Consider the following 27,916-nt stretch of genomic DNA (forward strand, 5'->3'; position numbering starts at 1 on the left):
TTTTTTTTTTTTTTTTTTTTTTTTTTTTTTTTTTTTTTCTTTTTGCAATATCTTGAAAAGCTATTTATTTTTATTTTAATAAACCCCAAAATATATTGCTTTTCTGTCGGCAAATCAATCCCCTTCTTTGGCCTTCCATTAGCTAATTCCATATCCTATACTACATGCTAATATTGTATCTACATATATCTATTTTACGTGCGGGACCCGCCCCAAATGGAGAGAGGTTCTCTGTTCCAGTCCCACCCAATTTCATGTTCACCCTGCTTTCACATCTTCTTAACTCGAAATGGCAAATGACTGGAGAGAGGAAAGATTCCTTTTTTTAGGGTACTTCCTATAACAGATCCAATAGAGACGGGGTGAGGCCTGACTACGAACCATGGTGTCACGGGTTCAAATCCCTCCTTGCCCACAACTGGCTAAAAAAGGAAAAGACTTTCCTATCCCCATGGTGGAGGGGTTGAATGGGAGAAAGAAAATTGGAATTTTGGAAAGTCAATTTAGGAAGTAGCTAGGAGAGGTCGTGCGCCAAAAGATTAAATTTTCTTTTAAATGTCTAAAATAAAAATAAATAAATAAATAAATAAATGGATGTCCGGTGGTTGGCCTTGCACTCTTTACTTTTTCAGATTTTCCGAATATATCTTTGCCTCACCTTACATTAGGATAATTTTTAATATCACACCCTTTTAAAACTCTACCCTATTTTATAAATATCTTATTTAAAACTCGAACGCTTCACGTTTAGAGAATTTAGATTCAGCACTCGTGTGTCCCGATATTCTTCTGTAGACAAAGTCACGTTGCTTACTATTTAGTTTTAAAAGTGAAAACTATCCTCACATACCAACACAGCATGTTTTATTTTCATTCACATGTATCTTAGAAAAATTTGAAGGTGGTTACCAAACACGTTTAACTATGAAGTTTTTATGATTCAGTCACAAAAAATGAAAGTCGTTGGTATGTAGTAATTTTTTGTTTTTTTTAAGGTTTTCTTTTGGATATGGTCTCAAAATCTATATCAAAATTGCTCCAAACAAACCACGGTAACCAATGAGCCACCAAAACCAAAGGTTATTAGTATAAATAGTAATTTTCAATTTTTTAAATCTTTCTTAATCATCAAAATTACTCTCATTTGAATATGGTCTCAGTTCTCACATCAAACAGACTACTTTTAATTATTGAGCCACAGACAAAGGAAGGTTGTTGGTATAAGAGTAGTTTTCAATTTTTTAAAGTTTTTCTTAAATATCCTATTTTCCTGATTACTCTCATTTAGATCGACCCTTCGTTAAATTTATATACAAAAAAAGATTAAAAAAAAAATTCAAAATTATAGACGAAAGTTGATTTTTCTAAGGTCATTTCAGAAGCTTTAAAGATGCTATCATTTTTAGGGACTGTTTTCTAGTACCAATCACAAAGCTAATCTTAATTTATGATTTGTGGGTCCCACGCAAAAATAAGGTAACAGGTTCCTAATTATTTATATATATAACTTTCAAAATTTAAACTCAAATATCGTTACGTTTTTCATAAAATTTATATTATATAGTTCATTAATGCATAATACATTTAAGCATCTAATTTCAAACAAAAAAAAAGGAACATATATTGGAATAATTCATAAATCATGCATGTATAGTAACACAATGGAGGGAATAAAAAAAAATAAAAAATAATAAATAATAATGGAGAAATAAATTTTACAAAATAAAATAAAAAATAAAAAATGGATTATTGTTTGTAGCGATATTGAATTAAGAAGAGTGTAAAGGGCGTGCCGACCCGCACCACACCGACAGCTTTTTAGGGAGACAAAAAGTCCACATTTTTGTTACAATGTTTTTGTATGTATCTCTCCCTATCTCTTCCCCTCTTACTTCAAAACTATATTCAAATTTTGAGTACGTCTTTTATTACGACTATTAAATATTCTTAATTTTCATAATAAATTGAAATGTACACGGCTAAATTGTATCGTAGTAACCCTTTTATTGGACTAGTTGGCTTATGTCAACCCGAAAGCTAACTTACGTTTTTTCGATTTTTTCAAAAAATTAGCTCAACCCAAATAAAAAATAATAATAACTCAACCCAATTTTTATAATTTGAATTAGGTAGTTCAGATTGGTCGAATTCTCATGTCAGGTAAAAAAAAAAAAAATATATATATATATATATATATGATAAGACATAATACACTGACATCTATTATAACTATTAGATATCCTTAATTTTCATAATAAATTTAAAAGTACAGAGCTAAATTGGATTGTAACCCTATTTTAAGGTTGGTCTGATTATTTTTTTTTTTTTTCAAAAAATTAGCTCAACCCAATTTTTTTATAGTTTGAATTAGGTAGTCCATATTGGTTACGGTAGGGGCAGAGGGAATTTCTGGTGGAGCGGTGAAATGCGTAGAGATCGAAAAGAACACCAACGGTGAAAGCACTCTGTTGGGCTGACACTAACACTGAGAGACGAAAGCTAGGGGAGTGAATCTAATTAGATACCTCAATAGTCCTAGCCGTAAACAAAGGATACTAGGTGCTGTGCGTATCGACCCGTGCAGTACTGTAGCTAACACGTTAAGTATCCCGTCTAGAAAGCGAAGAACCTTAACAGGGCTTGACAAAGAGAGAGGTGCCTTCGACAACGCAGACACAAAAGAAAAAAAAAAAAAAAAAAAAACCCAAATTTGCGGAAANAAAATACTAAAAACCCTTTTAATTTCAATTTTGTAACCTGTTTTTTTTGTGGAATTGGGATCTCCCGGAATTGAGCTGTAATCCAGTTTAACAAACCAATTATGAAAAGTGGAAGTTATCATTACCACAATGCACAAATTTATTAGTTTACTCCAACAAGAAGACAATTTTATTTATATTATATTATTTATTTATTTAATTAAAAAATTATTTATTTATTTAATTAAACAAATTTGGAGAGTAGTTTTGATGATCTGGTGGGTATTAATGCGAAAGAACAAGATGATAGTGATATCAGTTTATAAGACTTTATGGAAGAGAAGCATATTAAAATTATAATAAATCAATGTCCCAATCCTACCAATCATTTTTTTTACCAATATAATTTAATTCATTACCACTCTTATTATGTCTCAATTATCTCAATTATAAAGAATGTTCTCATTAATAATGTCTTACCTTTTTATGTACTATGCTTATTTTCATAATTTTATTCAAATTATTGCTCACATAAAATTTCCATAATCTTGCATATTATGCCGTTCTCTTGTCTTTAAACTATTCCCACAAACTAACATAGAGTTCTTTTAGCATATGTTGTGATCCTGGAGTAAAAGAAAGATGTGTAAATGAATGAACATGAGTCTTTTTCATATATCACCATCAACCTCACAGTTTTAAAATGCGTCTAGTAGGGAGAGGTTTCCACACCCTTATAAGAAATGTTTCGTTCCTCTCTCCAACCAACGTGAGATCTCATAATCCACCTCCCTTGGAGTCTAGCATCCTCGCTAGTACACCGCCCCGTGTCTGGCTCTACTACCATTTATAACAGTCTAAGCCCATCACTATCTACTTTGACCCATTATGTATCGATGTCATCCACATGATTTTAAAACATGTCTATTAGGGAGTGATTTCCACACTCTTATAACGAATGTTTTGTTCGTTGAACTTCATGGTCAACTTTACTTGACTCAATTCTACGTTGGGTGACCACTTAAATTTTTTTTTCTAAGATGCACGTGAGTAAGAACAAAACATGCAAGAAAGACAACTCGTGCTTAACACTCCCATTTACTCTGATGTCACATCAATTAATAAATCATTTTTACAATTAATAGAGAATTAATAAACTAGACCTCTCAACTTAAACCTAATTAGAATATTTATCGAACATCAAACTCATCGTTATCACATATATATAGTCTTCATTTAAAATTAAAAAAAAAACAAAAAAAAAACATAATGTAGACATATTTTTACCTAATCTTGTTGATTACTTCAAGAATACAATTCTTTTTAATAGAATATTCATTTAATGACAAATTTTCAAACTGCGTAATATTGTCAATGGTGAAGGAAGTAATACATAATTAGTCAGAATCTTGCATCTAATTAAAAGACTTAATTACCTAATACCTAAATTAAAATATAATTAATTAAGTGAAAATATGATTAAAGCCAAGAAAAAAAAATATATTCTATTATTTTATTATTAAAATAGAATATTATATGAGAGAAAACCCACATTTATTTTTAATTTTATTTTAATATAAAGTGGAATACATTGAGCCCTTGATTAGGGGTCTAATCTCCACCTAACAAAAATTAAGGTTGGGCCATGAGAGAACGACAGAGGAATTTATCGCATTTAATTATTTTCCCACCCAATTAATACACGTGGCATACAGTATATATATATATATTTTTTTTTTTTTGAAGAAATAAAATAATATTAAAATAAAAAATAATAAGAAAATGAGGATTATACGTAGATTAAACTTGTTTAATTAAGGAATAATTAATCTAAAGTGCACCAGACAAGACCAACTTAATCATGCACCTCTCTTTTAAAAAAGAAATTGAGATGCTCTGTTTTTATGTGAACCGGGTCCACCAAAGATCCGGGTCTCTTTTTATTTAATATTACATGTAATTCAATCCAATAATAAATAAATAAATAAATAAATAAAAAGCAGTAAAATTCATAATGTAATTCAATCCAATAATAAATAAATAAATAAATAAATAAAAAGCAGTAAAATTCATATTATACAATAATAAAATAGAATGAAAATGGGTAGGGACGCTGTATTTGTTTATATATTAATGGCGCCCTCAGTTGAATCCCTTTTTGTATTATTTAAAGTTGGTTACTTGGAAGCGACTCTAAATGGAACTAACCGTGATAGTTCCGGTTTAAATATGGTCTGCTTTGGCCTGTTATATATAGTCATTTACACCCTTATAAAGAATGTCTAGAGTCAGCCTCATGGTTTTGAAATGTGTATACTATAGAGAGATTTTCACACCACGTGTCTACTAGGGAGAAGTTTGTACGCCCTTGTAAGAAATGTTTTGTTCCCCTCACCTTACACTTTACCCCTCTTAAAGCCTAACGTCTATTGTCTCATGGTTTTAAAATGTGTCTACTAGGTAGAGATTTCCACACCCTTTTAATAAAAAATACTTTGTTCCCCTCACTTTACAATCTACCCTTCCTGGTGCCCATCGTCCTTATTGGTGGGTTTTAAAACGGGTCTAATAGGGAGAGATTTCAACACTATTATAAGGAATGCTCACAATCTACCCTTTCTGGAGTCCGCCCAGTGTTGGACTCTGATACCATTCGGATTTTTTCTTCCGAGCTTCCCTTCAATGTCGGTTTCTACACGTTTATAAGGATTATTTCGTTTTGGATGCTCGAGAATGGGGAATTTGGACTAGTTTACTTGGTTTCAAGTAAGAGTTATAGAATTTGGTTAAGAAGTATAAGGGGGAAGTCTTTGTTTTGAAAGATTAGTGGAGCAGAGGAAATAATTGAAGAGCTCTCTGTTCCTGTTATATATAACAAGAATCTGCTCCAATTCCACTCACCCACCCACCTGAGACTCCATTTTTCCCTTCCTTTCCTTCTCCTTCCTCCATTAGTTTCCCCTCAAGCTTGCAACACAAGAAAGGAGGTATGATCCTATTTTTGTTACCCTTTTTTATACATCTTTAATGCATTCTTCTCTTGGCTTCTCTTCCTTTCATTTCATTGTTTGTCGGTCGTCAAGTTTCTTTCGTTTAAATGAATGAACCCAACAATGGTTCTGGATTTGATCAAAGAAAAACGCCGCCGCTCACTCACCTGAACGACGGCGGCGATAGAGAAGTTTCAGGGGAAAAAACAATACGTTACTTGGATTAATCTGTGTTCTTCGATCTGTCTCTGCCTAGAAACTTTAACGCAGTCGGAATTGCTCTGTTTTTTCTCTGTTTTTTTCTACAGGAACTAATTGCAGAGATAATTATGGAAAAAGAAGCCGATTTCTCTCGTTGTGGTTTCATGAGAGGGGTTTTCCAGCGACGGTGCAAATGGTTGAAGAAAACCTCTGTGCATTCATTACCCACAAACAACACCGAACCAGTCGACTTAAAAGTACCCAAAACAGAGAACCCAACAAGGAAGAGCCGGAGCTCTGTTTCCGACGATGCGCCAACAGCCAGAAACTCAGTGGAACAAGATCAAAAGACACCGAAAAAGCCCACTTTGGATCAAGCAAGGCCGTCGATTTCTCAACAAAAGAATCAAAGTCGACGACCTTCCGATGCTGCAAGAAGCTCCACATCGTCCTCCAATGGCTCTTCTGCACAAACCAGAGCGATGAATTCCCAGCAACAATTGACCGAACCCAGAACCCACATCCGAACATCTTTAAGTAATGGCGCGGTTTTGGGTAATTTGAAGCAAGCTGGAGGTGGGAATCTGTCGGCAAACAACAGTCCAAGGCTGAAAGAGATGAACTCAAGTCCAAGACTTGGAGGTAATAACATGGGGAACATAATTCGGAGAAATTCATGTGAATTCCGACAGATTCAAGGCGTGAGAGGTAAATTAGAGCCAGATGTTTTGAAATCCATGGGAAATGAGGCATACAAAAAGGGGAAATATGAAGAAGCATTGGCTTTGTATAACAGAGCAATAGATTTGGATTCAGACAACGCCGTTTACTACAGCAACAAAGGAGCTGCTCTGATTGGCTTAAACCGTTTGATGGAAGCCATTGAAGAATGCAAAAAAGCATTAAAGATTCAGCCTTCTTATCAAAGAGCCCATCAACGTCTAGCCACTATCTACCTCAGGTAATAATACGAATCTCTGTTCTTATTTCTGGGTTCAAAACTTGTCCGCCATTTGAAAGCTCAGCCACCACGAATTGCCATTTTGCTTATTACAGAACTGGAGAGCCTGAGAAAGCACTGGATCATATGGAACAATCCGGCCCTTACAGTGACATAAACGACATGAACAAAGCTCGTGCACTTCAGAGCTGCCTGAGTAGGTGTATTGAAGCAAGAAAGTTACAAGAATGGGACACTCTGTTCAAAGAGACCAATTATGCAATTTCCTCTGTTTCTTGTTCAGCTTATAAACTCTATGCCCTGCAAGCTGAGGCATTGTTGAAGCTCCATAGACATTTAGAGGCATATTCCATTTACCAAAAGGGTCAAACCCTGATGGCTAACACTCTAACCAAGTCATTTAGTGTATCTGATAGCGCCCTTATTTTATCCATCGAGGCACAAGTTTACATGACCATGGGCAGGTTAGAAGAAAGGGATCAAAATGATCTTCAAATTATGACTTGGGAACTTCGTTTCAGAGAGTAATAAGTTTTGGGGTTTTGTGAATTTTTTACAGGTTTGAGGAAGCAGTGGAAGCAGCTGAAAAATCAACACAGCTTGATCCAACCAACAGGGAAGCAAGTAGAGTGGCAAAATGGGCTAAGTTCATTTCATCAGCTCGATTGAGAGGCAATCTACTTTTCAAGGAATCTAGATTCTCTGAGGCCTGTATTGCATACAGTGAAGGATTAGAAAACGACCCATATAACTCAATTTTGTTATGCAATCGAGCTGCTTGTCGATCGAAGCTCGGGCAGTATGAGAAAGCTGTTGAAGATTGCACTGCAGCTCTCCACGCACAGCCATGTTACAGTAAAGCCAGACTCCGCAGGGCTGATTGCAATGCTAAAGTAAGTAACTTTTGCCTCAAAAGAGCTTCCTTATTTGATGCCATTAAGGTTGTTTGTAAAGATTTGTCCCAATTTTGTGACCAGATGGAACGATGGGAGGCTTCAATTCAAGATTATGAGGTTTTGATAAGAGAAACACCAGGAAATGAGGAAGTGGGGAGGGCTCTGTTCGAGGCACAGCTTCAGCTCAGAAAGCAGCATGGGGAGGACGTCAAAGACATGAAATTTGGGTCCAATTTGGTGTCTATATCTAGCTACGAGCGGTTTAGACACTTCGTTACTTCTCCTGGTAAATACTTGCAGCAGAAAAGTGATGCATCCATGTAAAAAGTAGTCTGTTTTTTGAAGTTTTGAATTGGCAGGGATGTGTGTGGCTTTGTTCTGCAACAAAGGCAACCAAAAACAGGGGTTGGAAGTGTTGGAGCAGGCTTACAAGAGGTTTCCATCAGTGAACTTTCTCAAGGTAAGAATCTAGTGAGTACTTAGTTGAGATTTTGAAGTTAGAATGCTGAATTTGGGAGAGTTTCAGGTGGAGATAGAAGATCATCCTTATTTGGCGAAGTTGGAGAAAGTGAGCGCCATTCCAGCTTTTAAGATATACAGAAATGGAAGAATAGTGAAGGAGATTGCAGCCTCTGAATCCCATTCATTAGAGAGCTTAGTGAAGATGTGCAGCAGTTGAGTTGAAGCAGAAGCTTAGAGAAACTTTTTGTTTACAACAGATTGGGCTACTCCAATGGAGTCGCCGCCATTGGGCTTTAGACAACCCTTTATTGGTTTTGTTTTTTGAGATTTCTTTCTTTCGTTCATATGTATATATGATTGATGAAATTGGAATGAAAAAGACTTGTCTTGCTTTCGGACGGGAATGATTTAAGGATGGGTATATGAATGTACCGAAACCATATCTGAAGGAAAGCGATCTTGAGGATATAATGGTTAAGAAAGACAGAATTAAAAGTCACTATTTGTACGAACATGGTGCACTTTCTTTTCGGTGGCTCAATCATAGTAACTCGATGGTTAAGTGTGAGATCTCATATTAGTTGGAAAGGGGAACGAAGAAGGGTGTGGAAACTTCTCCCTAACAGACCCATTTTAAAAGATCATGAGGCTGACTGTGATACGTAACGGATTAAAGTGAACAATATCTGCTAGCAGTGGGTTTGGGGTGTTACAAATGGTATCAGAGCTAGTCACTAAACAGTGTGAGGCACTAGTCGGAGTAGGGCTAGAGGCTCTCCATAGTAGACACATTTTAAAACCGTGAGGCTAACGACGATGCGTAACAGGTCAGAGCGGACAATATTTGCTAGCGGTGGGTTTGAGCTATTACAAATGGTATCAGAGCTAGTCATCAAACGATGCAAGACACTGGTCGGAGTAAGGCTAGACTTCTCCATAGTAGACGCATTTTAAAACCGTGAGTCTGACAGCGATACGTAACAGGTCAAAGCCGACAATATCTGCTAGCAGTGGGTTTGGGCTGTTACAAATGGTATCAGAGTCAGTCATTGGACGGTACGAGGCACTAGTCGGAGTAGGACTAGACCCTCTCCATAGTAGACGCGTTTTCAAACTATGAGGTTGACGGTGATACGTAACGGATCAAAGGGAACAATATCTACTAGCAATGAGTTTGGGCTGTTACATTAAGTGTACTATCTACCAAGGAATTTTCTTGAGATGTATGTGAGTGAGGACGAATCGTGCTCAAATAACTCATATTGGTCCATGAGAATAGTCTTCACTCTTAAAATGTGAAAAAATAGGTAACGTGACCATGTGGTGTAGAAGAATGTCAGAGTCATCAGGGGCCAAGTTCGGATATCTAAACAAATATATGTGTGGAGAGGGGGATTGGTGAGTTGGGAATATTAGGTGGATCCATGCATGAGGATCTCCATATTAATTCCAATGCAGAGGCGTTACACCTTCCCGCTAAAACATCTGCCTCTCTTTCACAACTTCTCTAAACTTTTCATCTGTATTCACTTCATTGATCAAAACAAACACACAAAAGAGAATTTGATTTGACTTCGTTTTACAATGGACAATTAAAGCCAAGATCTGTGGGTAGAGCTGTAGCTGCTCAATCCAAGTCTGGACCCACAGGAATTCCCCTTTGTTTTTTACTCTGATTTGGATTCTTTTCAAGAACTTCTCTCATATCTTCATTTCATTACCTTGATTCCCACAACAATTCTCTGTTCTAAAGCAATGGAGGCTCAAAACCATGCCACTGATGAATCTGTCTCCTCTGGGCCTTGTGTGGATTTTCAGCTCAACTTCAAGAACAACCCAAGTAACCATGATACCACTTCTGCCAATTCCTCTAATGTTAGTTCTTTTCTTGCCTTCAAAAGCTTGGTTTTGGTTGGATTAATCCATGTTTAAGTGAGTTGGTTGATGCTTGAATGATCAGGTGGGCTTGGGATTGGAACTGGGATTGGGAGCAGCTCATTCAGATCAAGATAGCTATCATCAAGCCTATCAAAACAGTAATCCAGGCCTTGGAAACTTCTCTCCTCTCCAGGATTTGTCTCTGTATGTCAAATTCTTCGTGTTATTTTGATTAAATCTATAAAGTTTAGGGAATGATCATAGGTTTATAGGTAAGGAATACATCTCCATTCGTACGAGGCCTTTTGGAGAAGCCCAAAGTAAAGCCATGAGAGCTTATACTCAAAGTGGACAATATCATATCATTGTAGAGAGTCGTTACTCCTAACATAGTATCAAAGTAGACAATATCATACTATTGTGGAGAGTCGTGATTCCTAACATAGTATTAAAGTCATATCCTTAACTTAGTCATGTCAATAGGATCCTCAAATGTCGAACAAAGAAGTTGTGAGATTCGAAGGTCCAGTCAAAAGTGACTTAAGTATCGAACAAAGGGTGTACTTTATTCGAGGAGCCTCAATTAAGGGGAGGTTGTTCGAGGGCTACATAGGCTAGGCTAAGGGGGAAGGCTCTATAGTGTACACTGTTATGAACTTTTAACAAATTTATATGCTTATTATGAACTTTTCTTTAGATCTCTTAACATGCGTTCCACCGGCACCAGCCCACATCGCATCAACATTACTCACGTTTATCAGAACTGGGTAAGACGGCAGCAGGCTCACTCCCACAGTCCCATGCCTTTCAGGTATTCTAAGTTTTCCAAGTTCATCAAATTCCTTATTTGAGAATGGAATTGGTTCATATCTGTTGTGAAACATCTTAGGCTGCAGTCCAGGACGAATTCGTTCCATGATGATCAACCCGAAGCACCAAAACTTAGAAAGGTCGAACTTTTTTTTTTTTAAACCATGAATTGAACTATAATCAAGTTATCATCTTTCTGATCTTCCTTACTCATATTTTGTTAGAGAGCTCGAGATGATGATGCTGCTGCTCTAACGCATTGCACCGTTAGAGAGTCGTCGTCGTCACAGACTTCTCTATACACCAAGGTAACACATTTACAAAGTTTGTATTTACAGAGAAAAAGTTTTATGGCAGAAAACTTGTAGGGTGGAACTGGGAAATTTGGGAGAATGAAGAATCAATCGGCTCATGTTTCGTCTTTAATTGCTGCCAAGAGGAACCCATCGGATGGCAGGTTGTTCTTATTATACACCTAATTGGTTGCTTCAAATTTCTTATTATGATTAACTTTTGGTTCATTTCTTCAGGCCTACCAACTCTGTTTATGATATCATGTTTGAAGAAGTTGGTCTACCAATGGATCCTCATCTTCGCCTCTTTTCCCCGCTTTAATTTTCATTATCTCTTATATTTATATTTATATCACTTATGTACGAACAATTTTACTCCATTCAAGTTGAGTTTATCTCCTTTCATTTTCTTGTAAAGTTCACGTTGGACTGTGCTATCTAACGAAAATCATCATACTATTAATGGCTCATCGACTAAGAGGGAAAAAAGATAGATGGGTCTTTGGATTTGCTTCCCTAATAGACACATTTTTAAATTGTGAAGCCGACGGTGATACATACTGAGCCAAAATGGACAATATCTACGGATGTTTTGATCCTTGATTTTTAGTAATCGTCCAACAGTCAACTCAATATCAATACTACCCAAAATGGTTGATTTGATTTAAAAAGAAAAGAAATTCATGGGTTGGTTTGACCGTGGTCACCCAATCACATTACCGAACAGCGACCAAGAACCGACCAAGTTCAACATCGTCCGGCGTGTCTATTAGTGGGCCCCATTCACATTACAAAGTACCCACTAACAACCAATAACATCCTTCCATTTTAAAACCTGTTTCTCCCCAATATTCCACGTGGATTAACTATCCTACTTGAACTGTCCTGTTTTCTGAGATTCCGATGCTCTGTTTCATAAATCTTCGTGAGTTTTCTCAGCAACCAAACAAAACAGTGAACCAGTTTCAGCTACATTGTATGTGGTCATTCCTTTGTCTATATAATTCCATGGGGTGATTTTATAATTTAGCTTTGTGGGAAGAACAAGAAAGATCTGGAGCAGAACAGAGGACACGAGGTAGAGGTACCATTATGAGATGTTTTGGATATTGCTTAATGTATTAATGATCTTATGATCTTTGTTTCACGTCTTGATATGTTCTTATGAAATCCCCTGCTCAAGTTCCACTTATTGAGTGTAAATTTTAACTCTGGGATCAGGTTGGGGTTCCTTATTCAATTCTTGTCTCATGCTGCCATTGTTGGCTTCACGGAGGACTGCCATCACTATTGCTCTCCAACAACTCAAAGTATAACAGTCCAAGTCCACCGCTACCGTATATTGTTCTTTTTAGATTTTTTCTTTTGAACTTCCCGACCCGGGGAGAGGTTTCCACACACTTTATAAGGAATGTTTTGTTCCCCTCTCCAACCAACATGGGATCTCACACTCTACCCCCTTGGGGCCTAGCGTCCTCCCTGGCATACCGTCCGGTGTCTACCATTGATACCATTTGTAATAGCCCAAGCCCACCGCAAGCAGATACTGTCTTATTTGGATTTTCCCTTTAAGCTCCCTCTCAAGGTTTTTAAAACACGTCTGCGAAGGAGAAGTTTCAACGTCCTTATAAGAAATGCTTCGTTCCCCTCTCTAACCGAAGTGAGATCTCACGTAAAGACTTTCTTGGAAGAAAGTTCAGTAGCCAATTTTTTGTGTCAGTGTTCTGAATCTCTTGTTTGCCATTGCAATTGGAACAAGGAAATGATAGCAATGGGGGTCATGAATGTTGTTGGTTCAGTGACTTCCTGCTATGTAGCAACGGGTTAGAAAAGAAACAAGAACAAACTTCTCAGAACAAGAGCCTTATTTGACTGCCAAGTATCCTAAATATCATGTCCTTGTCAAGTGATTGTGTCCATATTATTGGACAATTACGTCCAATTACAAATTGTATCAAAGTCAGACACCAAACGGTGTATCAGAAAGGACGCTGGCCCCTAAGGGGAGTGGATTGTGAGATCCCACATTGGTTGGAGAAGGGAACAAAGCATTTCTTATAAGGGTGTGAAAATCTCTTCCTATTAGATGTGTTCTAAAACCGTGCGGCTGACGGCGTTACATAACGGGTCAAAGCAAACAATATTTACTAGCGGTGGGTTTGGACAATTACAAATGATATCAAAGTCAGACACGAGTCGGTGTGCAAACAAAAACACAAGTGGCATACATGGTTTGGAAGATCTAAATGGGAGACTCAAGAAAACAGAAATTCAGGCAAAAACTACACCATTTACAGAATCAGCATGACTAGTTTTGAGCAACAGCAAAATAGAATAACAATGGACAACAATATGAATACGTGATCAATGAACTTTGAGACATAAAATCTCCTAACCTGAAGTTATGTAGGTGAATGAAAACAGCTCATTTAAGCAAATCCCAGACCCGTGGTGATCAACAAGCTTCACGCATCACCCAAGAACGAGTTATCTTGTTCTTTTCACTGAATTATGTATCACCTAATACAAAAATGGAATTAACACAAAGCATCACAGCGTTTGAAGTTGTTCTTTAGAATTTAACCCCAAAAAAAGTTGAAGCAATCATGCAAAGCAAGGCAAAGCCAGCATAGAGAATGTGGCCCTAATGGAAGGGAAATTTGAATGAATACCCACATGGTCATAAATGATAATTAATCAATGGAATCCAACAGAAAAAGCAATAGAACAGATTAGGATTGGGGTTTGGATTGTAGGAGTGAGTGAGTGAGTGAGTGAGTACAGAACACAATCGAGGGGCTCCCCCACGCACATACAAACACACACAAACAGTGTAATATACGAAGTACGAACCTAAAAGCCAACTGTGCGCTCTGTTGTAATAAAAACAAAGGGGCTTCTGAGCTGCTGCTGCTGCTGCTGATGCTGATGCTCCTGCTGCTGGACGTCGGTGGAGAGCATCAAACGACAGTTGGCTGGCCGCTTGCATTTTTGCGTCTCCCCATTTCCCTATTCCCCAATCCACTGTCGACACCGCTTCGAGACGCTTGTCGACTCGTGGGTGCAGATGATCGATTCGCGGGTATTTCCCTACACCCAATTAATTTTTATTCTTTGTTCCTTTTATACACGAACCATGTATAGATGCAATTTACTTTTAAGGCCATATTTATAGTCTTTAATATATTAAATCACTTCTCCACTCTCTACAATAGCATATAGCATGATATTATTCACTTCTAACAGACCAATAAAGAGAGTATTCTTGATTATAAATCCATGACTATTCTCTAAATTAGTCGATATAGGACTTTCATCATCCAACAAATCTAATCAATTTAGATTACTCCATCTTAAGTCGGGTGATAGACTTTTTTTTTTTTTTTGTTGAATTTTTGAAAAATTAAAAACTTTGATTTAGTTTGGGCGTTTGGCATTTTTTTTAAGGCTCGCTCAAGAATAGAGTTACACTCTACCCTGTTTTAGAAAATTTTAATTATTAATATAACAGGTAGTATAAATCAGAGATAAATAATATTTATTTATTTATATTTTTTTAAAGAAAATAACAATCGAACTCTAAACTAAAAAATTGAGTTAAGTTGTGAACTCTATTCAAGTTACTCAAATCACCCATTCAAATATATATATATATGGGGTTAAATAAAAATTATAAAATGTGTGGTGGTGAGATGTGTGAGAATTAAATTAAAAAGTAAAATTACTTTTAAAGTGAATATCTTCCCTCCAATTTGAGCAATATATGTTGTGTTTTGTTATGCCATGTGGGCCCCATTCCATGCCATGCTGACAAGGCCTCAGATTCCCTCATTAATTAAATTTAAACACAATAATTAAATTATTTACCCAATCTGGAATAAACCGGGCCTGGTTTTTCATTGACTTTAAGTCCTCTTCCTCTTCCTCTTCCTCCTCCTCTTCATTCATTATATTATAGAGTTGACTGTTCGATTAGATTCAAATACATGTTCATATCTTAATTTCCTCAAACCAATTAATCCCAATAATCAAGTAACAAAATTAAATCATTTCCAAAAACCCATCAGTTTCTGCGAATTTTTCTTCATACATAGAACAGATACAACACGCCCGAAACAGAGACACCCATTAATCACCACTATGAAGCAGCTACTGTTTCTCCCTTGCCGGAGATCTGGGTCTGAACGGCCACCGATTTAGAAACCACCACCACCGCCGCCGCCGCTGCTGCTGCTGCTTTCTTTGATGCTAAACTACACTTCTCGATTCGTTCGTCTTGTTTCATTTGCTTTTGTCTACATTCGTCGCTGCAAAATCCCCTGTCTCCCCTGAAAAACAGAGTCCATTTTCAAAACCCATAGTTCTAAAAATCGGATTGGATTTAAATTGATTTACCTGTACATGTAAATATCGCGGCCAGGGACGAGAGGGCGAGTGCAAAGAGAACAAGCTCTGAGGAAATTAGCGTTGTCTTGTAGTAGATCAACTGAGTGGCGTCTGTAATTTCTTGGGGACACCATTTTTTGGGTGTTTGTTGAGTAACCAAGCGACGGCGGCGGTAATTGGTCGGTGGCGGAGCTGCCCAGATCGAAGGTGATCTCCGTCATGCTCGGCGTGCGTTTCATCGGAGCACGTGATCTCTTCCCCAAAGACATTTTTTAATTAATTTCCAAAACCAGAATCGCAAAAAACCGGTTCTGGTTTCTGGAGGAGGAAGAAGAAGAAGAAGAAGAAGAAGAAATGAAGGGGAGGGAGAAATGGAGGAGGAGGAGATAAAAAAGAGAGCCAGCAATTGAGGAACGAATCTGGTCCGTTCATTACAATCCAGAATGACGCGTGTGAATAAATAAATAAATAAAATAAAATAAGGGATCCACGTCAGCCTGTCAATTTCAAAAATCAAATAATTTGTAGTTTTACTTGGAAAATCATTTAATGGAGTTGTTTTAAATTATTGAGCTCAACAAGGGTATTTCCGTAATTTCACCTCTCTCTCTCTCTCTCTACAAGTGTTGGGAATCCGAGGAATGAAAGTGGCAGTAAATTTCTTGATTTTCATTTTTTTTTACTGCAGTGAAAGCAAACAATAATGGAAGTAATTTATAGTTTTAAGTGAATATTAGGACATTAATCAGTGGCTAATTAATCTAGTGTATAGGTATTTATGTGAGTGATGTTGATGGAATTAAGGAGGAATGTTTTCTTGTAAGATTACCTTTAGAGTATAAGTTGCCTTGATTTGATTTTAATGATACAAATGAAGATTTAGCGGATAAGGTGTCCTCACAAATTTTAATTATAACTTGAAGTGTTCTGATATGGAGCCTGTAGTAAAAAGTTGGTAGAGATATATTTGATAGATATTTAGATAGTAGGNACGACATACATTGCTCAGTGAGTGTGAAGAAGTAGACCATTATCTCGAGAATAATGAATCTGTAACAATCCAAGCTCACTATTATAAAGAATGTTTCGTTTCTCTCTTCAATCCATGTGAGATCTCATAATCCACCCCTTTCGAGACTCAGTGTCCTCCCTAGCGCACTACCCAGCGTCCACCCCCTTTGGAGTTCAGCGACCTCCCTTACACACTGCCCGATATCCACCAGCGTCCACATTGGCACATCGCCCGATGTCTAGCTCTAATACCATTTGTACTTCACCCCAAGCTTATCGCTAGCCAATATTGTCTTCTTTGGGCTTTTCCCTTTCGGGCTTCCCTTCAAGGTTTTTCTCTCAAACGTATTTGCTAGGGAGAGATTTTCACACCTTTACACTTTGTTCCCCTCTCTAACGATGTGAGATCTCACACTCCATTTTCGAAAGGGCGGAGAACCCATCGTTGCCTTGACTGCATTATTAGAGTCTCTAGAAAAGTCGAAATTGAAACTAATATAAAATAGGTACGATCGACCGAGAGTAAAGTAAGGTGAGTAAAAATTGAGGTGAAATTTATGGTGGGGAAGAATGGTTTGATAGGGGTGAGGCAGTGAGTGTTGTGGTTGGAAGAATGCCTTAAATGCACGCATCAGTTGAATGTTTCACCTTTTTCACAAATCATTAGAGTTCCGTCGTTTCTAACCATCTTTCTGTTTCAGAGAAACTATTGCCTTAAAACAAAATTAACACAACCAAACATGTTCAGATCACTGTCAGCTCACAACATACTAATGGACAGATTTCTTCAGCAACTTGCAAGAAGAATGAGAGATTACTGCATAGTTTGATATGGAACTCTCTTCACTCTTCAAACACTAAACCTTCATGAGTTGAACTTGAATCTCTGAGGATTCACAAGAAGAGTTTTGAGGTTTTTCTGAGGCCTTTTCTGCTTACCATTGTTTCATCATCTCAGCATGTTTGGTTATGTTGAAACCAGCATTATTGTTTCCACCAAATGCAGGCACCAGCTGGTCCATATCGAACACATCCTCCTAGTGTCCTCTTGGAGTAAACGAATTTCACTTTGTTGGCTGTTTTTGTCTCCAGGGAAGGCTTTGCAACCTGTAATAAACAAAACAGTACGTCATCCAGCAGTGTAAACAACAAATAATTGCAGAAGGTACACAGAAATGGCAGTTTAGTATTACTAGAACTCTCCTATGGACCACAAATCATAGTGAGATGAACAGTAAATTCAGACACATTTGACTGACAAGAAACCACAAGCCACAAGGTTCCATAATCATTCAAAAGAGATACCTCTCCCTATCAGACATTTATTTAAAACCTTGAGGGGAAGTCCAAAGAAGACAATATCTGCTAGCGGTGAACTTAGGCTATTACAGCTGTATAGAATTGCCAATCCAGGAAGTTCGGGATGATGTTCCTGTAAAACATGTGCAGTCTCCTTTGTTGCATTCAATGAGATACCGACATACTCTCCTGGTCTGGTGGCAGATTCAAAATAGCATGCTCCATGCAATACAGATCTCACTATCAATCAAATGCATAAAACGTCATAGCTTGAGTATTGAACTAAAAACTTGTCAAAACAGACCTATAACAACATAAATAAAGAGCCTTTTGAATTAAACAATGTGGTAAAGAAACATCCTCGTCGACCATTGTGTGGACTAAAAAGAAAATAAAGTAAAAAAAAAAACAGAGGGAATGATCAATTCAATACGCAAGCTACTAAAAAGAAGGCACACCGGCCATGGGTTGGGGCATTAACCCAAGTCCCATGTGTAGAGTTTGTCCTGTTCAAGAATAACACATATGCACTGCACAATTTCATACAAATATTAAATGTGGTAGGCACAGTTACAACTTAGGTAGAGAAAAGGGATGGAAACTGCCAACAAAAGAATTACTATAATTTCAAATGAAGAGGGGGGGTATGGTATGTACATGTCAATTAGGCATTAACGCAATTCTAAGATTTTGACACCTTCAAACACAACCCCTGCTGCTGCTCCCCCAGGCCATTAGTTTCTGTACAAATTGTTTTCTATTCCAACCTGCTTTAGCCCCATATAACTTTAGCTCCCTCGCACCATATTCAAACTAAACAAGGGCTGAGCAGAGTGTGTTTCCTCAAAAAAGGTCGAGAAAACACAACATTGCAGCAACCCTAAACATTCTTACCTGCCTAAACTGTCATCTTTTCGTGCATTTTATTGTCCAAACCAATGTTTTGAACATCTTTAACGTGTGAATTTACCTCGGCCAGCTCCCCAGAGAGTTGGTCTCCATCTACACGAGGGTTAATCATCAAAGACCATTTTGCAAGTTACGGCAATTGAGGACAGTAATTCCACTGACCACAAGCATCCAATTCAATTCCCATTTTTAGCCCGTAGCTCTCGAGTTCTCGTGATGGAACATCCAGGTGCCGTGATTTGATCCCTAAACCTGCATACATAATACTGAGAGGAAAAGAAGCTAAGTGGCCCAACTTCACGATGAGCCTCAAACAGCACGCTCACCTTAAGGTATTATGCTGCCAACCCAAAAGGATCCACTAAATCAAAGAAATGGATCCCTCCCCCCTCAGAACAGATGTCTGCAGATGCTGTGCAACTTATTTCATTACTGTATGCTTTTGCTCTTCTTATCTTCAATTACTTAGGTTTAAGATTTCCGAGTCAATCACATACTCAGACACTGCTAAGGATCAGCATGCAAGGTAGGCTCAAAAGCTTAGCATCATGAGGATGCACACATAACATTAACCAAGAGGTTTCCTCTGAACCATTAAAACCAATTCAAAAGCCATTATTAAATATCTCTCTTCCCAATAGTCCCAGCAGAACTTTGTCTTTTGTGCATACCATAATGCCAAGTATCTCTCAATTTGTCACCTGACTGATCAAAGTCTTCTGGGGAATTCTCTACCGCCGCCTTAGAAGGCCGGTAATTTCCATTCCTAGGGATTACCGCAGAGTTTGATTTCTCATCATCTTCCGATGGTGTTCCAGACCTGGACTCCACGTGTATATCCAGAGTCCTATGTCTTGGAAGAACTGATCTCAGACCCCTAATGTTGGAAGAGTTCTTCCCAGGCAAAGTAGATTGAGTAGACCCCTTCTGTCCGAGGAAGTCCTTGGGGAGAGATTCCATGTCCATGTAACAGTTCCTTGACTTCGCATCATTGATCAGCGCAGCCCAATCTTCAGACTGAATCAAAGCATTAGCATTACCCATTACCTGGTGGCAAAGAACAATATCAAAGTTTAGTTTTCAAATTATCAGATAATAGTAAAATATCTATTAGGTGTAAGAAAGACTGCAAAAACTCGATGGAGAGAAAAATAGAGGCATACCCACAGGGCCCTCCTGGCACGAGTCAGTGCTACATTCATTCGACGAATATCTGCAACAAAGCCAACGCCATGGTTGGAGGCACGCACACAAGACATGATAATCACGTCCCTTTCTTGACCTTGGAAAGCATCAACAGTATTAATATACAGATCCTTCCCTTCTTCAGAGATCAGAACCTCCTCAAACTCACGTTGGAGGCACTTCAATTGGAGCTTGTATGGTGTTATTATACCGACAGAAACTTTGCCTATGCCTGAAGACTTCACGGTCTTTTGAAGATGTTCATAAATACGAAGACAAAATTGTGCTTCATGAGTATTTTGATATGAAACAGATCCCCCTCTATGAGATTCCCGTCCATGCGTAATATCAAAGAAAGTGTAAGGTCTAAGTAAAGGGTCCTTGTAGTATGTCTCATCAGGTAAATTAGCAACACTTTCGCTGTCAGTAAGGCGTCCTTGGTAGAAGTACCTTGAAGGGAAATCGCGTATTTGAGGATGCATTCTGTACTGCACTGATAACAACATAGTGGGACATCCTGCTTGCTGGAATCTTTCAAAGAGACTTCTACTGTACAACAGTGTTCCTGCTGCTTTACTGATAACTGTGGCTGGGAGCTGCTGGGGATCTCCAACAAGCACACACCTTGCTGCACCAAGAGAAAGCGGTGGAAGAACAGCTACCTCACTGGCTTGGGCTGCCTCATCAATAACTACCATGTCAAAACCATGAGAAAGTCTAGAAAATAATTTGCGACCACTGCTTGATACTGTAGTGAAAACTATCTCAGCCTCGTTGGCAAAACTTGCCTCAAGACTAGCTCGTGCATCCTCCATATTGAAATTGCTGTTAGATCGAAACCTGCTTTCTAAAATAACAAGGCGTGACATCTCAACTAGAATTTTATCCCTACCTTCTATAACAGCAGCAAGGTTTTGCAACAATGCATCTCTATTTTGGTCACGAGCTACCAGAACATCAGGGTCAACACCAACAGATCCTTGAGAACGGACGGCAGCTGCAGCAACATTGAGTTCTCTCTGAAGATTACTGATTTGTTGAGATAATTGATTTTCACGAACCTTTAGCTGGTGCATCCATCTAAAGATTTCATCTCGACTTTTGACCAAAAGTTGTTCTGTTCTACGCTCGACTGAAACTGCTTGAGCAGCACGAGTTTGTGAATCAACACCAACTCGAGCCACATCAGGTCGATATACCTTCATCTCCCCATCAATAAACCCCCGATCAAGAACACGAGCAAGAAGCTCATCTGTTGCAGCATTTGAAGGTGCACACACTAACATTCTAGGTTTAGGACACAGTGTGGGAAGAGTGCGGAAAAGATTTTGGTCCATGTTTTGGAGTACCTCATCAATGGATCCAGTAGTGATATGATCTGAGCTGCTCTCATGAGCTTGTTTATAGCTTTCTGGTGCTAGTTTCTTGAGCAAAGAAGTATAGTAATGCTGATACTGAACCAGATGTATAACATTTAGCATTCCCCAAACTGTATGGGTCTTACCTGTTCCAGGAGGACCTTGTACGAGTGTAAAAGGCCATGGCTCTTGCTTCTTGACTGTCCCGCTGCTTGTACCAGCAGCCGTATGAGTTGCTGCCCATTGGATTGCAGATAGCTGGGGTCCATTGAAGGTCCTATGCAGATACTCAACAAAATTTTGTGTGAAACACTCGGGCATAGCAGGTGATTGTTGCTCATACTTCGGAAATTGCTCAGGACTAGGCTGAAGGATTGAAGATTGCATCTGAAACAAATGGTAAACAATTAGCAGAATGGTAACAATTTAAAGGGGAATATATAAGGCGCCCTTGAATCCAAATAAATGCAAACACCATTACCTGCACATTGAGCCGACGAAATGCATGCAGGGCGACATACTCTCGTTGGGTTGTTGCAAGAGAACCGAGCAATGTTAAAAACCAAACATTCTTTGTCTGAAATTTTCTAAGTATATGATCTTCTTCAATCCTGCTATCCAAAAATAGTAATAATATGAAAAATCGTAGAAAATACAAGATAATATCATACAGGAAATCCTCCCCACAAGAATTTTGAAGAAAATAGGTTTTTTTTTTTTTTTTTTTTTTAAAAAAAGAACTTTAATAAATAGTCTTCTTTTCTGGTCAAAAAAACAATAATACCACTAATGATAAGAAATCCACAACATCAAATCCATGCTGACAATGACAACTATGTAGCTTAATAACAAAAAATCTTTTTACAAACAGAAATAGAAGTGACACAAGCTATGAGTTCATATGCGATAACTGTAGGAGGAAATACATTTTACTTCCTTCCAGACAATTATGTTCCTTGTAAACCAAACAACAGTTAGAGTTTCCAAAAAAAAAAACATCCTTACAGATAAGTTTAAGCAAATCAAACCCTAATTTATCTTCTATTGTTCTACACCATTAAAAAGAACTGTCAAGTCCCGTGCAAACCTCATTCACATTCAATTCATAAACCCACTTTATACCCAAAATAAGCTATCTAATTTTTCAGTTACTCTTCATAACTGGAACTCAAAAGTACTACCGTAGTATCAACAATGGGACTTGAAGATATCTCTGCAAGCAGTGCTAATATCTTTGTAGTGCAGCATGAGATTATAGTACTTGGAAGATACTTCAGATTAGAATTCACATTGCACCACTCAGAACTACATTGAGAAGATACTTGACAAGTGCCTTCAAGCAGCATTATAGACGTGCATCATTAAAGGTTAACAGAAATATCACTAAGATTGAACACTGAAATAATCAATGAATTAGAACCTCACAAGTTAAGTCCATCAGAATGAAAAAAGTTTTTTTCTTCAAAATTATTCTACAAGAGGTATTATATACATTTTGTAAAATAATTCAGTCAACATAAAATGGCAAGGAAACAACCATCATCAAATTGAAGAAATTGAATATGAACCTACCTATTAGGATCATACGAGTCCCCAACATAAAAATGAAGGATAGCCCCTGGAGGATCACGGGTGTCAAGGGGAATGTGTCTTCGTACAGTTCCAGCCACACGTCCACCAGATTCAGGGTCTTCATCCTCCTCCTCAGATATAGTGCTGTTCCTCTTAGATCGAACTGCTCAGCATATTTAAAGATAATTTTAGCAAGAACAATGCCATATTGAAAAAGCACTCACATCACAGTTTATTATAAGCTTGGAAGGAAAATATTATATCAGACCTGATCCAGGTCTGGGGCATGAAAGAACTGCCACATCGCCTTCCTTGAATGACCACTTGCACTCGTTTACAGGAAGAACTATTACATCATACCATCCTAAGAAAATAAGCCAGAATTAGCATCTAGTTAACTGTCTGTATAATAAGAACTTAGCGACTTTGACAAACAAGACAAGAATCAGATTGCCCTTTTCCACACAAGGGGAAGACTTGCAAAACACAACTGAAGATAGACCTTCATGATGCTGATGACAACTAAACTAATGATAAAATATTATATCTTCAAAACATAAATTAAAATAGCACATCATATGGGACATCTCTTGCTGGTTGTTAGCACCGTTTATAAATTAAACCAACTTCAATATGCTCCAACAAATTACTAGACTCAACTTTCAAGCCTATTTTTTTGTGCCCTAAATATAAAACGAACCAAAACGTATAAATAAACTTTTAACTCATTAAATAGCTAGAAATGAAACTACATGAAATTGAAATTTTCAAAAACTTATAACGAAAATATAAAAGCTGCATATAAAACTAAGTACCTCTTTCCCTCCTTTCAATATTCTTGACACGAACCATCACATGTGTATCTCTTGAGAATGATTCAGATAATTCCTCCCACGTACTGTAAAGTTGAGCCCGGCATTCCTCAAATAACAAAGGTTCGAACACTTTGATGTATTCTTCCACAGATTCAAACCGACCAGGAACACACTGGAGTTCAGTTTCCTCTGATACATGACAATGCACTCAGTTAGATGATAAATAAATTGATTGTGACAGAGAACCATCCAACTACCAAATTACAACTAGCAACAAATTAGCAGCAGTCCGAACAATAAAATTTTAAAAAGAAAAACAAGACAATAGCTGCATGTAATGGGAGTTGTTTTTGTTATTTTATTGTTATAGAAATAATGACATGAGTACTCTTCAATATACTTCATTGTTTAACATCTAAAATTAAGAATATAACCACATGACGAGCCTAAAATGTGAAACACATTGAAGCGAAGAGAAAAAATGGAAAAACAAACATTTAGCAATATTCAATTCAAAAGCCAAGTAAACTGCATTTTATTTTTCATAGAAAAGGGTGATTTCACTCCAGCATAAAGGAAAGTTGTGGTTCAATACTCAATATGAAAGGATATCCTTCCATCCAGCAGGCTCCCTAGAGGAAGACCCGCCTCATGTAGCTGTAGGATCCGTCTGTTATGTGTGGGCCTGAGCAAGACAAACATCACACTTTATAGCCACTATTAGAGGGATCCAACTTAACCCACAATTTCAGTAAGAATATGATACAGAATCAAAATAAGCAGGCAAAAGACTGACTGCATTTTACTAACACCATAGTTTCACAGCCAATTTCTTCCTTCTGTTGTACATATACTAGAGAGTATTTGATAATGAGAACTAGAAAGCAAAACTCAGCTGCAAGCCATACAAACGCAAAAGCATGTTAGACTGTAAAATTTAAAATGTTTGCAAGTAAAAGCAGCCCAACTAATCTTGAATTAGATGGGAACTTTTTGACACAACTGCTGATATAAACTTGGAAGAAATCAACACTCCATGCGGAAAAAAAAAAAAATCAGTTCAGCAAATCATAAACTCGTGTGGAAAGAAACTTGTACCTGGGTGATGCCAAAATTTTTCATTGGTCACCTCCCGTATAAGTCGTTCAACTGATGAGTCTTGATGAGTACTGACAGAATTCTGCTTCTTGGCAGAAAGATGCTTCTTATTCATCTGCTTGTGGTCAGAAGAACTTTGATTAGACATAGCTGGTTTCCTATTGGATACCTGCATATTCCTCTGCAACCTTGGATCTGTAGGTACCTTCCATGAGCCATGTCTAGGAATTGGTGGTAAGGACGCCTCTGCTGAGACATCTCCATCATTGTTTGGCCTGTTTGGCCGAGCTAGTAACCCAGAACTCATATCACCATTACTGTCCAATTTTGATTCACCAGATTCTGAGGAAATGCCTCCTTCATGACTTGAAACATCACCTTGTTTCTGGTCTTTATTAGCCTGCTTTTCCCCAACACGTTCATTAACTTGGGTTGCAATATGAACTTCCTTCACAATGCGAGTGGTTACAGGAGGTGGAAATGCTTGCCTTCGAGGCGTTGAAGTCTTGATAGGCCCAGCCATCTTCACATCTTCTAAATTAAGAAACATTGTCTGCCTATTACGTTTCTTCCCAAGCTTGGCTTCTAGATGTTGATCTATTTTCCTCTTTCCCGGGTTATTAGCACATTTTAGAGCATGACTTGCTTCAATACCCTTGACTTCTCTTTGTTTCGGAAGCAACCCAGTGTCTTCCTGAACACTATCTGTTGATGTATCAAGTTTAACATTGCTTTCTGTATTTAGGATACTGTTGCTTTTACGATCATTTGGCTCTGGATCGGAAGTTGAAGGAACATGATTACTACTTTTATCTATGGTACCATCAGAAATTTTGGTAGTGTTCTCAGAAAAATCGCGGGAAGGAGAAAGTAGGCCCTTCTCTTGTGAAGCTTTTAACTGTTTATGCAAAACACTAACTCCATTTATATCAGCAGAACCCTCGGCATCAGACCATTCTCCTTCTTCCCTTTCCACTGATTGAGTGTCTCTAGAACCTGAAACCAACACAGGTGCAGCAGTCTGAACATTACTTAACTTAGATGATGATGTAGTCTTTGAATTTTGATCTGACAATTTGTTTTGTTCTTCTCCAATTTCAGGATTAGAACCAAGATTACTCCGAACAAAAGGCTGAAAACCTGATACGGAAGATGCATGAGAAAATGCATGGTTGTTTAATATTCTTTGGGGACCTCCTGATGCTGGAAACAAGTCTGAAGCATGGGAATTTGAAGATGGTTGAGCCTTCTGAGGCTGGAAGACAAGACCATCGCTATCTTCATTATCCTCGACAGGGGGTTCATTAAGATCAAATAGTAATTTTCCTCGAGAACCCATGTCATACAAAAATGCATAAAAACTAAATTGTAAACAGTCCCTATTGATACAATTGTCTCCAGCGAGGATTTTGAAAAGGATCCGAGTCCAATAAACCTTGACCCTCAACTGCAAGTCCACACATAAATGAAATACAATTATATAGCATAAATAGAAAAGAAAGAATCACCAACGTAGTTTAAGATGAAAAGGAAAATATGTGCAGAAGAATAACAGATCAGGAAAATCAATGTGGCAGAAAAACATCCAAGTTTTAATTGATAAATGCTTAACAATCACCATGTTTCGATGTTGTAGGGATCCAACAGACTCAATGTAAGCAAATCAACTCTCAAGAGGGAATAACTTCTACGAGAAGTGATACTAAAACGTCATTCATATAAGCATGACAAATTTTGTTTCAAGTAAAATGTATAACTTTAGATAGAATGCATAGCTTGTGATACTGCATACAACTAAAAAGCATAATCCCCATCCAGATTATTAAATCGCACGTGATTCAGGACTCCAAGAAAAGGTTCCAAACGACAACCACTAACGTCACCAGACTCACCACGACACAAAACGCCAAGTGAACATTGAGCAAACTATGGGGAAGCTTTTAATTCGACCAAAACGCTTAATTGGTAAACACAGAACAACGACGTCCCCGTGTCAAACCAATTAGGTATTCATGGTCCAGAAAACAGTGCAGGACAGTTAGAGTGAAAAACCAGTAAATCGCTCCAGATCAAGAGAGCCGCCATTAAACCAAATAGACCCATTCTTTAATCACGACCAGCAAGCATCTTTTCTCTAGGGCAAAAAAGAAAAAAAAAGAGAAACGGATAAATAATGCACACGCCTTCAACCAATTCCGCTTCTACGCTCGTCAAAATTCCCAAACCCGCCAGAGCTAACCAAAATCACTTCAATCCCAGAATTCAATCCCTCATTATAATTGCAACAAAAAAACAACCTAACTTAGAGATCGAACCGACGAATATAAATCTAATCAATAATACGTACAGATTCAAAACTAATGCAACCAACCAATAGTCAAAGGCAACAATTAAGCAATTTGAATCTCATTACTGGAAGGCGACTGAACTTGAGGACGCCAACAAATTTCCAGGCGAAAAGAAGAGGAAAAAATTGGATGTTGCTCATGTTTCGAGAATTTTACCTTATGGATACTCCTTGAATCCTTGAATGCATAAATGGAGAGAGAGAGAGAGAGAGAGATATATATAAATATTATAGGGAGGAGAAAGGGGAGCTCTTTGATTCGAGAGTCAGAGCAAGCAAGAGCGAGGAAGAAAGCGAGCGCAAATATGAGGCAAACCAAAATGTCATGGGGGTTTATATAGGAAATATCGAGACTCTTTCCGCGCTTCCGATTTTCTCCGTTCACCGTTAAATTTTCTCCCGGTTTTTTTATTTTTCTTTTTTATTTATTTATATATTAATTATCCTTTCAACACTTCGGAAACCCCCAAAAAGTGCGCCTTGTATTAACATAATTACATTTTACACCCGGATTCACTGCGAATTGACTACTACGCCCCTGTGTAGATGTGAGTTCAGATCCCAAATTTGAGGGTATATTCGGTAACACGTGTATAATTATATGTTTTCAAATAAATTCACCCCTTGTTTTTTAAAATAGATAAATATTTTAATTTCTTATTTATTCAAATTTGTTTCATTTTTAAAGTTTTTATGTAATATTTGTTTTTTAGTTAGAAAAGTAAAATATTCTATCCACTTAATTA

The 27,916-nt window shown here is 37.7% G+C and overlaps 4 protein-coding genes and 1 long non-coding RNA gene across 7 annotated transcripts; 2 read left to right on the top strand and 3 right to left on the bottom strand.

Annotated features, from left to right (window-relative positions):
- The first annotated feature begins 5,479 nt into the window (after window positions 1-5,479).
- Window positions 5,480-8,630, top strand: LOC111797071 (TPR repeat-containing thioredoxin TTL1-like). Its single transcript, XM_023679964.1, has 7 exons — window positions 5,480-5,686; window positions 5,998-6,851; window positions 6,947-7,315; window positions 7,411-7,744; window positions 7,829-8,033; window positions 8,107-8,207; window positions 8,274-8,630. Exons 2-7 carry the CDS (start codon window positions 6,019-6,021, stop codon window positions 8,424-8,426), a joined length of 1,995 nt encoding a protein of 664 aa, XP_023535732.1. The 5' UTR covers window positions 5,480-5,686; window positions 5,998-6,018; the 3' UTR covers window positions 8,427-8,630.
- A 1,322-nt stretch (window positions 8,631-9,952) lies between these two features.
- On the top strand, window positions 9,953-11,524 carry LOC111797072. Of its 2 annotated transcripts, XM_023679965.1 has the most exons (5): window positions 9,953-10,084; window positions 10,170-10,291; window positions 10,785-10,898; window positions 10,977-11,205; window positions 11,266-11,524. In XM_023679965.1, exons 1-4 carry the CDS (start codon window positions 9,965-9,967, stop codon window positions 11,056-11,058), a joined length of 438 nt encoding a protein of 145 aa, XP_023535733.1. In that variant the 5' UTR covers window positions 9,953-9,964; the 3' UTR covers window positions 11,059-11,205; window positions 11,266-11,524. The 2 variants fall into 2 exon arrangements, 1 of the variants encoding a protein (XP_023535733.1); XR_002815472.1 differs by lacking the exon at window positions 9,953-10,084 and having other exon boundaries at window positions 10,208-10,291; window positions 10,785-11,205; window positions 11,266-11,354; window positions 11,428-11,524.
- On the bottom strand, window positions 10,204-13,983 carry LOC111797075. The gene is made up of 3 exons (XR_002815473.1): window positions 13,867-13,983; window positions 13,587-13,710; window positions 10,204-10,289 (listed from the first exon to the last, which is right to left on the bottom strand). It is a non-coding gene; the product is annotated as an uncharacterized LOC111797075 (long non-coding RNA).
- A 1,202-nt stretch (window positions 13,984-15,185) lies between these two features.
- LOC111797073 lies at window positions 15,186-15,958 on the bottom strand. Its single transcript, XM_023679966.1, has 2 exons — window positions 15,586-15,958; window positions 15,186-15,518 (listed from the first exon to the last, which is right to left on the bottom strand). Exons 1-2 carry the CDS (start codon window positions 15,843-15,845, stop codon window positions 15,329-15,331), a joined length of 450 nt encoding a protein of 149 aa, XP_023535734.1. The 5' UTR covers window positions 15,846-15,958; the 3' UTR covers window positions 15,186-15,328.
- Window positions 15,959-18,207: 2,249 nt separating this feature from the next.
- On the bottom strand, window positions 18,208-27,495 carry LOC111797076 (helicase sen1-like). Of its 2 annotated transcripts, XM_023679969.1 has the most exons (9): window positions 27,328-27,494; window positions 25,964-26,270; window positions 24,824-25,819; window positions 23,726-23,914; window positions 23,179-23,274; window positions 22,911-23,073; window positions 21,820-21,949; window positions 19,959-21,725; window positions 18,208-19,842 (listed from the first exon to the last, which is right to left on the bottom strand). In XM_023679969.1, the coding sequence occupies exons 2-9, from the start codon at window positions 26,160-26,162 to the stop codon at window positions 19,414-19,416; spliced, it is 3,969 nt and encodes a 1,322-aa protein (XP_023535737.1). In that variant the 5' UTR covers window positions 26,163-26,270; window positions 27,328-27,494; the 3' UTR covers window positions 18,208-19,413. The 2 variants fall into 2 exon arrangements, with proteins under 2 accessions (XP_023535737.1, XP_023535736.1); XM_023679968.1 differs by having other exon boundaries at window positions 24,824-26,270; window positions 27,328-27,495.
- Between the last annotated feature and the right edge of the window lie 421 nt (window positions 27,496-27,916).

The sequence above is a fragment of the Cucurbita pepo genome, chromosome LG06, assembly GCF_002806865.2.
Source record: "Cucurbita pepo subsp. pepo cultivar mu-cu-16 chromosome LG06, ASM280686v2, whole genome shotgun sequence".
Taxonomy (NCBI): Eukaryota; Viridiplantae; Streptophyta; class Magnoliopsida; order Cucurbitales; family Cucurbitaceae; genus Cucurbita; species Cucurbita pepo.

Coding starts and splice junctions, on each gene's coding strand:
- LOC111797071 (XM_023679964.1), top strand. CDS start 6,019: ATGGAAAAAGAAGCCGATTTCTCTCGTTGTGGTTTCATGAGAGGGGTT. Junction 8,034..8,106: donor ACACTTCGTTACTTCTCCTG/GTAAATACTTGC, acceptor TTGAATTGGCAG/GGATGTGTGTGGCTTTGTTC. Junction 8,208..8,273: donor CATCAGTGAACTTTCTCAAG/GTAAGAATCTAG, acceptor GGAGAGTTTCAG/GTGGAGATAGAAGATCATCC.
- LOC111797072 (XM_023679965.1), top strand. CDS start 9,965: ATGGAGGCTCAAAACCATGCCACTGATGAATCTGTCTCCTCTGGGCCT. Junction 10,085..10,169: donor CTTCTGCCAATTCCTCTAAT/GTTAGTTCTTTT, acceptor TTGAATGATCAG/GTGGGCTTGGGATTGGAACT. Junction 10,292..10,784: donor CCTCTCCAGGATTTGTCTCT/GTATGTCAAATT, acceptor ACTTTTCTTTAG/ATCTCTTAACATGCGTTCCA.
- LOC111797076 (XM_023679968.1), bottom strand. CDS start 26,162: ATGGGTTCTCGAGGAAAATTACTATTTGATCTTAATGAACCCCCTGTC. Junction 23,275..23,725: donor TATTGAAAGGAGGGAAAGAG/GTACTTAGTTTT, acceptor TTATTTTCTTAG/GATGGTATGATGTAATAGTT. Junction 21,950..22,910: donor GACTCGTATGATCCTAATAG/GTAGGTTCATAT, acceptor TTTGGATAGCAG/GATTGAAGAAGATCATATAC.
- LOC111797073 (XM_023679966.1), bottom strand. CDS start 15,845: ATGTCTTTGGGGAAGAGATCACGTGCTCCGATGAAACGCACGCCGAGC. Junction 15,519..15,585: donor CGCGATATTTACATGTACAG/GTAAATCAATTT, acceptor TCTGTTTTTCAG/GGGAGACAGGGGATTTTGCA.